The following is a 9,322-nucleotide window of genomic DNA, read 5'->3' on the forward strand; positions in this document are numbered from 1 at the left end:
AAAGCCTGCCATAAAGAACGCCATAAATCAGCCAGTCACGCAGCTTTTACTGCTTCTGTCTATTTAGTGAGTATTATCCCACCATCGATTAGGACGCTGTGACGGCGAACGCACTCAGGAATTCAGTGTTAATTTATGGCTGTGCTAAAACTGTTAAAAAGCAGAAAGCACAGGGATAAAAAAAATAACAGATTGTGCAGTTAAAGAAACCTGGAAGGGCCTTTAAGACTGGCCGAGCCCAACTTCAGCAGAAGTTACTCACAGGAAGTTGCTAAACTTCTCTGGGAACTCTCTGGGCTTCACCATCAAAAGAGAGAAAAACTGATCTGTGGAGCAGTGAGGCGTTGGCTGCCGGCAAAATACAACAATCATCATGACCCTCCGTCACATCCACACACCGGGTTTTACTGGCAGGTGAGACTCACACCTTAAGACCAGACCTGGGTGATCTCGTGGAAAACAACACAACTGCTCTCAGGTGCTAGTTATCCTGGTTTGTTCCCAAATGAATGAATCTGAGCCAGCTCTCACTTTATGTTTCTAATGCACAGCTGCTCCTCCGGCAGCACAATAATCCCTAAACACACTCACTGATCATTACCGAAGCCGCTCCTCTGTCCTCTGTCCGGTCCAGCACGGATGGACAGATGAGGAGTTCTGATTCTGGAAAAACGGATGACTCTCTCCATTCCTGCAGCTGAACCTATTCCAGGGAACTTTGTGAGCTCTTCTGGCTCCAGGAGCAGATCAGTGCATAGCTTTGAGCCTGAGCTAACGTCTGCTGTACTGGAGCAGATCACACAGAGAAATCCTGACAGGCGAGGACACTGCAGCCAGAGGTGCTTTAATGACCCTAACGTCTTACAGATGGCAGACTGAGAACAACCTGAAAGGGTCATGTGATGACCCCAGATCACCCAGGTACCTGCAGGTGCTGATCTGAGGCCAATTAGCTGAACATCCTAGAAAATAAATATAAAGTCTGAACAGCAACGCCTCCGCTATAGGAAGCCGGCAGTTTGAACCCTAACCCCTGCCCCCCCAGTCTTCAAGAGAAGATGCACCAAGTCGAGGGCACCTGAAGCTCTAGATAAAAGTGTGAGCTGCTCCATCACGTGATCTCTGACCTTTTATCATGGTCCAGAGAGTAAAAAGGCAGGCATTCATAGCTGCGTCATCATCTCATTTTTCTCTGGCCCCTCCCTCCCACCTCACTGCCAATCTTCACCTCCCGTCATGTCGACATTCATCGATCGCGCCTCCTCTCAGACTTAAACACATATTGTCAGGAGCGAAGCTGCAGGTGGAGCACTAACTCGATTTCCTTTCAGCTTTAAGGTCAGAAAATCCACCGAGTCAAAGTCAGCTCACCACAGACAGGAAGTGTCACTCCGATCCACAGGCATGGTCCCAAAGTGACCTCCAGTTATGAGTGACAGCTCGCTGTTTGTGCGCGCCTGTTTGTGTGTGTCTCTTTGTGTCTGTGTATGCGTGTTTCATATGGAGTGATAAAATCAAACAAACGCTGACGTCTGGTTTTGTGTCGCCCTGATGTTGGAACATCCTCTGAGTTCGGGTTTTTTAAAGCTGCTGACATCGTTTTGGAGTAAACTGTTGATTTCACGACTTGTTTTGGAGTTTGCTTCAAACAGCTGACAGTAAAGTTTTACTGTTGTGTGCAGTTCCATCTGTGCTCGTTTTACTGGATCTTATTTAAAGCGCACACCTGGATCAGAAATGCCATCCCTTCCAGGTTTGTGGTCTCAGCATTCTGTCTGTATTGCTGCTCTGGATCGTTTACCCAGAGAGCTTCATGGAGCAGCTTTCAGACGTCAGGATGCGAGAAACGGCAAGTCTGCAAACTCGCACATGAACAGGAGGTGTGTATATTCCTGCAGACCATGAGGTCGCGCAGTTTGCTGGTGACTTTTCCAGCTTCCATACAACAGCTCAGCATCTGTTCTGGAGTTACACAAACAACAGGAACTCCTCTTTACACTGATGACAACATCAGGCTCCATTTAAACTCTGTGCACACCTGATATGATAAAAAATACATCCAAGCTTTGAAAGTCGCAGGTGGTACAATTATAATCCATATATCAATACATTTTTTGCTTTCCTTTAGCTCAGTGTGAGAGTCTTTCCTGTCATCATTCACTCTCGTATTATTTTCTCCTGTTAATTATTAAAAGCTTCCAAACAAGTCTGACCCTGGACGAGTGCAGAAGCGAGACAGACGAGTTTTCCCTCCTGAGCGTAGTTTGTGTTTAAATGAGAAACTCCTTTGATGTGCGAGCCCATCGTGCTCCCTGTGAGGGAACGGAAATGCAGACGCCAATCCGTCCAATTGGTGCATCCCTATTTTCTGAAGCATTTAAACATCATGGGAAAATCCTTGAGTTGTCGGCTATAGAGTCAGCTATAGTTTACGATAATTTGACTGAAGTCATTTCTACAGAGCATTAGATCTGCGTGTCCACAAATAAATCAGAGTACGGGAAACAACAATGTCTGCATTTGTGATTTGGTCTGTGCTGCTCACAATCAGCCAAAACATGAAAACCACCTCTGTAACATCGTCAGAGCCCCAGACACAGAACGTCAGAAGTCCAGTCTCTTTTAAATCTTTGAATAAATGCCACAGTTTCCTTACCGTGTTGATTGGTGTTGTGGGCGGCAACGATGCGTCAGGTGGGCGGCCTCTGGCCACCACCAGCTCCACCGTCTCTCCAGGCTGCTGCAGGAGGGAGAGCGCCTGCTGCTGGCTGATGCCCGGCTCCAGAGGACTGCCGTTTATCACTAGGATCTGGTCCCGTTCCTGCAGACGCCCATCCCTGCAGACACAGCACCTCATCCGTTGGAGCGGTGCATACTTACTTTAAAGGCAAACTTCATTGCCTTTGCCTTTAAAGTCTGCACCCAATCACTTCTAACTACCAAAACATGTCAGCCACACATGATGGTCACATGACATCATCTGAGCGATGCTGGCAGGCTCATGTTGGACAGCCAGACGCTGTGTCAGGTAACACCAGCTGATTCAGCCACACATCACACACATGTAAATTTAATGTTTCAAACATTTTTTCTATAAATTTTCATCATGTTTGTCGTACACAGGCCGACTCCGATCACACAAAACCAGATGAAAGCTCCCCCTGCTGTATCATGGGATTAACAGGAAGTGGAATGGCACATAGCAGTTCTGCTCCAATATTTTCAAAATAAAAGTTTAACATGACGCTTTATTGCTGCATGGTGGAGCATGGTGTGGTGACCTGCTGCTCACTGATAGGAACAAACTAAACACGTGTCACTGAACCTGTGAGCGATTCCTCCGGGCTGGACGTGTTTGATGAAGACGCCGCGGCTACTGCTCCCTGTTGGATTCAGACCGACCACACTGAAGCCCAGACCGCCAGTCAGAGGACGAGTCAATCTGACCACGTCAGTGGGACGTCCCTGCACACACACACACACACACACACACACACACACAATTACCCACATGCATGCACACACAACCAGAGACACAGACACACAATCAGTTGAGCGGTTTGATATCATGTTGAGTTCATTTGTGAGATTATGTGTGAGCGTCTTGGCTCCACCCACCTTGGCAGCATCAAGAATCCACTTCTGGAGGTCAGGTGTGGGCGGAGTCTGACGTTTGGGCGGAAACGAGCCATTGGTGAGGATGGAGGAGGTCGCGGACAGTGGGGGTGGGGCTGGGCCACCGACTGGATCGACGCTCATGATCAGTTGACCTTTTTTGGAGAAACTGAAATCGCTGCTGGTGTTGGGAGGCATGGCGCTCAGCTACAGGGAGAGGAGAATCAATACATCAGATCTTCCAATCATATCTGAGTGCTGATAGAGAAGTGAGAGAGTTTTCTGTCCTGTCAAAGACGTCGCACGTCCTGCAAGTCCACAGAGACTGAAGGCAGAGGTTAATGCACAGTGATCATTCTAGATTATATCACCTGATTACTTTCACTATCAGAGTAAAAATGTAATCTCTAACAGGGCCGCCACATTTCCAAAGCTCAAACCACAGAAAATAAAATCAAATTTCAGCAGAGCTACAAGACAGGTCGCCATCGACACGTCTGAGGCGAGAACATCCTCACATATTTGTAGAGTCAGACTTGCTGAAATGTACATATATGAGGTTTGGTACATGCGCGGAGCATCCCAAGAAATATACAAACATCCTTTTGAAGCCCCAACCTAAACCTGTCACCCTAAACCCTTCAAGAGGTGCAGAATTTAAGACGCAACTTTGGTGCATTTTTTCCCATTTTTAGATCCATAAGATGACATAAGCGCGTTTGATCCAAAGACCTGACGGATGGTAAACTGCGAAGATGCTGAAGAAGTAGTTAAAACTCAAACGTTTCTAGTGGATCTGCTCCAGATGTCACAGGTTTGAGTCCAGACCTGGAGACATCCCAGAGCGGGTGCCCTGATTGTCACTGCTAACGGCTTTACTTGTCTTCATCAGCAACGGGACGCTGGTCTCACTGTACGTGAGGACTGGATGCTGTCACAAATAACGAACTACTAAGCAGAGATTAGAAATAAATAAATAAAAACTTGTATTCATCAAACCTAAACAAGCTTCTCTTAATGCAGTGAGCCTGCACAAGTGCAGGAAAACCCTGAACAGCTTCAATCTGTGGCCCAATTAATACATCCGTTCTGCAAACGAGCCAATCAGCTAATGTCAGACTGATGCATGTCAAGTCTGAACTAAACACCTGCTGCTTTCCTGTTTGTCTCAGGTGTGAACAGAAGTGACATCAGGGATCGTGCTGGACACAGATGTCCAGCGTTTAGACTCAAACACATGAGTGTGAACCAGGCTCCGCTGACTGACTGTGTGCGCGGGCATAAAGAAACCATCCACATACTTTTGAACGTTGGCCACAAACTTCACTGTGATGAAGAGGCAGACTGGGAGAGAGATGGGAGGCGCCCTTATGTGCAAGGACGCAGAAAAAAAAAGAAAAAAGAAAAAGACGCGGCGAGGCCGGGGGTAAGTGGGGAGGAGAGAGGAAAAAACTAAAATCAATAGATTCCTCTGCAGGCGCTCTCTCTGAACAGGTAATGTATTAATGACCTTTACACTCACATTGTGGAAACTTATCAGTCTGCGGCTTATTTAGACCGGGCTGACGGAGCAGGATCCCGAGCCATTTCATCAATACCACCTCGACAAGGCCGTTACTCAAACCGAGACACCAGATATTAAAGCCTGATAGATCTGCAGCACGCTGGGGAGGGAGGGCCAGAAATAAAGGGAGAAGTCCCCGCTTCATATACCCTCCGCCGGCTTCCATCGGTGCATTCATAGACTCGCTCTGACCTTCGCAGCACTTAGAATATGAAGCCCGCCGCGGGTTATTGCCATTATCTTAATTTGGCCTGCAGATTGTTTATTGTAAAGCTCACGTCAGCGCAGGCGCGAGCTGAATACAGATGGCGATGCAGAGAGGATTCGACGGCCCGGGTCACAGTGGTGGGCGGGAGGCAGCACAGGAATGATACCCATAGGCTGTCAACACCTGGGCGGGGCTACACTTGTCAGATCTGATGGGAAACACTCACACAGATAGATGGAGAACATGTGATGAGAAACACCCACTGAAGTAAACCTAACTGAAAGCTTTTTGTTCCATTTCTGAAGTTTTACTTGAACTCAGGTTCTTTTCTGGTTTAATCAGGAACGTTCATGTGTTTCTAGACATCTTCTGCTCATCTCCAGCTCTATAGCAGCTCTCAGGACCGATTTATCTCGCAGTGCATCATCTGCCTGACATACCTGACTGAAAAATTCGGGGAGTCTGCTCACTCATTAAGTGGTGACTTTTTAATCACAGTATAGCCCCGCCCTTGTCTACTTTCTGCTCCTGCTGTTACTCTGACAGCACCAAAATCTCCAAAATGACCTCATGTTTGATTCAGTCAGCCCTGAAATTCATCATGGACTGATTCTTATATAGTGCTTTTCTACTCTCCTGGAGTACTCAAAGCACTCTAAACAACACGCCGCATTCACCCATACACACGCATTCACACAAGCACTGTTGTCTATGCTTTGTAAGTGCCTTCTAACTAACATACATTCATACTCCGATGAATACATCAGAGAGCAAGTGGGGTTAGTATCTTGCCCAAGGATATTAGGCATGAAGACTAGGGGAGCCAGGAATCGAACCACCAACCTTCCAACCAGCAGATGACCTGCTCTACCTCCATGTTACAGCCACAGGAAATAGTTCTAATAGTCTAACAGACTTTTTTGTACAACCCGAGAAGTCGCCCCCTGCTGGACATGAGAATGTCGATGTGGCGGTGGTGTGGTCCCTGGCTCAGCTGCAGGGGAGGGGTGGCGCAGCGAGCTCAAGTGGGTGGTGCCTGGGGAGGCCACAGGTGGTGGTGACTGGACTAGTCACAGTCTCTTCTTTTTATAGTGAGAGGCCAGTGCATGCGTGCCGAGACCAACTCTGAGCAGAGACTGTGTAGCTGTACATGTGAAACTTGGCAATAAAAGCTGAACTGTGAGCACAAACATTGTGTGTGTTTTGGGTCTGTCTTACAGTCTGTGAAACCAGTCAAAACATACATTTAAAAAATAGGCTATGATTTAAAAAATAAAATGGCAATAACAGTAGATGATAGTTAGTCATAAAAAAAACTGAAAACAAAACTGAAAAAACAAATGAAAAACCTGTAAGTTCGTGTTTGCAGCCCTGTGTCAGGCTCAGTGGAGTAAAGGCATAAAGACAAAAAGTGTGTCGCTGCAGCTAGCTCCCTGTTGCTAGCTAACCTCTTTTTTCTTCTTGTTGTGAGGTTGTTTCTTTCATACAGTGCACAGCTTCCATATCACAAGAAAGGAGGTGAGGTTGTGGTTGTGGATAAAAACAATAAAATTCTTGTGAATGAAATATTCCATAAACTAGCTGTTAATATAAAACGTCATCATTTAAGGCTCTTTTGTTTTGTGTGAACTCCTTCACCTGAGCTATGGCTCCTGCAGTCTAGGTGAAGTACTGGTAAGCTTAAACATCTGTGCCAGGATCAGAGTGATCCTATCCACTCTATTTTGCATGACGGAGCATGCTCAGTGAGGCTCACCTGGCTGCGGAGCTGCTTGATTGAGTGTTGAAGGGTCAGGATGTGGTTAAAGAGCGGGCTCTGCAGCGTCTCCCGCAGGTTTCCCAGGGTATCGCTGTGGGTCCACTCCTCCCGCTGCACCAGTTTGGCCTGCAGACGCTCCAGAGCTGCCAGCACCTGCTGACGCTCCGTCGTAGACACTGAGGACAGAAACAGCTTGTGAAGCGTGGTCTCGGATAAACGCGAATCATTGGAGTGTTTCTCTTGAGTTATAGTCAGGACTTACCTGTCGGGACATTTTCAAACATCTCTGCTGTGCTCTCGCCGTCCTCTGTTCTGGAGGACCTAACCTAAACCAGGAAGAACCGAGAACAACTTTATTTCCTTCAGCTCTGGACCAAGACTGATAAACACCTACTAAAATACGAGCAGGTGTGGAGATACTTGTGCTCTGATACCTCACAGTACGACTCATACTGACCGCTCTTTCTCTGTCATCAACAACACTGCATGAAGTCACAGAAAAACATGCAGGTCAGCACCTGTGCACTGTCTGTCTCAGGTGAGTCACACTCACCTTTTCTCCCACCAAAATCGGCCAAAATATGACCCAACACAGAACACCAAAAACATAATATCAGAAACACCACCAAACACCTTGCTCATTTCTTTCTGCTTATCCAAATCAGGGTCACAGGGGGTGGAGCCTATCCCAGCTGCCATAGGGCAACATGCGGGTAAAGCTGGCCAGATTGTCCAGGGCAAACACAGAGAGATAACCCTAACTAACCGTAACTAACCCCATCAACTTCAAAAAGACAAAAACCAAAGGTATGCTGAAAATCCCTGAAAACGATAAAGTAAAGATGGTAAAGATAACAAACTACGAACTCCAAACACAAAAGGCAAATACCACAAACAGCAAATACTACAAACTGAAGTACCACAAAAACCAGCCCTGAGTGAAGAAAATACTACACAGAGCAGATTTATGAAACAGGCCTGTAAACACTGAAATTTGACCCCAAACAGGAAAAAACAAGATTAAAACTATGACAGGCAGCCGGAACCGGAAACCGAGAACGTACCATCAACACCAAAACCGTCACGAGCACCGGAGAATCGTGTGACACAGCACCACACCCTGGACCTACCACCGACACCCCAGCAGGTGCCCGCAGTCACGTGACCGCAACCTTAAAACAGTCCCTTTGAGTCACCATGGTAACGGTAGCCCTGACCTAACGGTGTTCACTTGTTTCCATTTCACAAAGTGACGTTTCTGACCTTACCTGCGCGTTCTCGCCCTGCCGTGCACTGTGCCCTCCGAGCCACCGTACTTATCACCATTCTACTTTCTAAAAACTTGTACCTAATGAGTTACTAAACACCTTCTTTCACTGTGGTACTGAAAGTACTCAGGTACTTTCCACCTGTGGCTAACACGGCCGTCCTCGGAGTGTCCAGGTGTGGCAGGTGAGCCTCGATATCAGCACGGAATATTTTCTCAGTCAGAGCCGAGCCGAGCCAGGCCGAGCTATTGTCTAGCTCTCTCTCTCTCACTCACTCACTCACACACACACACACACACACACACGGTCCACCCCCCCCCCCCCCAACACCGAAACCAAACAGCATGACGCAGAGGGGGTCTGAGGCACTCACCTGTCAGCTCACCTGAGAAATCAGGAAGTGAAACTGAGCAGCGGAGTCGGAGGGGGAGGGGGCGGACAGACGGTATTTTCACCTGTACATATTTTAACCTGCATGTTTGGCCCTTGGTTCACCTCATAGCGTCACAGAGCGCGCGAGCAGGTGCGTCAAAGTTTACAACAGGTGAAAGCCGCACTTTAACCGCCTCTCTCTCACACACACAAACAAACACAAACAGATACAAAGTCTGAGTTCAGAGTTCAGGGGAATAAAGTAAAGAGTTAAAGGAGCTTCTCCTCCTCTTCTTTCTCCTCACCGAGAACTCCGCTCCGCTAGCCTTAGCCGCTAACTGCGGCAGAAACTGCGCTTCCGGTCCGCACTCTAACAGAGAAACAGTCCGCACACGAAGCGACACTTTCCCCAGAAAAACACGTAGATTCTCAGAGTTTCAAACTGGTGAGAAACTCACATAAACTGGATCCAGTCTGCCACCAGCGTCACTTTAATGCCGCATTCATTGCTGTAGGAAATCTGATGTCTAAGGACG

The 9,322-nt window shown here is 47.4% G+C and overlaps 1 protein-coding gene across 13 annotated transcripts in view; it reads right to left on the reverse strand.

Moving 5' to 3' along the window:
• patj (PATJ crumbs cell polarity complex component) overlaps window positions 1-9,320 on the reverse strand; it is an 82,929-nt gene extending 73,609 nt beyond the window's left edge. For 2 of the 13 annotated variants that reach the window (XM_085150084.1, XM_085150095.1), the window contains exons 1-6: window positions 8,211-8,400; window positions 7,409-7,472; window positions 7,144-7,322; window positions 3,619-3,822; window positions 3,326-3,465; window positions 2,657-2,837 (exon numbers count right to left, since the gene is read on the reverse strand). In XM_085150084.1, the coding sequence (XP_085006210.1) occupies window positions 2,657-2,837; window positions 3,326-3,465; window positions 3,619-3,822; window positions 7,144-7,322; window positions 7,409-7,472; window positions 8,211-8,213 (771 nt within the window). In that variant the 5' untranslated portion in view covers window positions 8,214-8,400. The other 11 variants (XM_085150088.1, XM_085150085.1, XM_085150090.1 and 8 more) reach the window with 11 other exon arrangements.
• Between the last annotated feature and the right edge of the window lie 2 nt (window positions 9,321-9,322).

The sequence above is a fragment of the Neolamprologus multifasciatus genome, chromosome 23 (genome assembly GCF_963576455.1).
Source record: "Neolamprologus multifasciatus chromosome 23, fNeoMul1.2, whole genome shotgun sequence".
In the NCBI taxonomy this organism is placed as follows: domain Eukaryota; kingdom Metazoa; phylum Chordata; class Actinopteri; order Cichliformes; family Cichlidae; genus Neolamprologus; species Neolamprologus multifasciatus.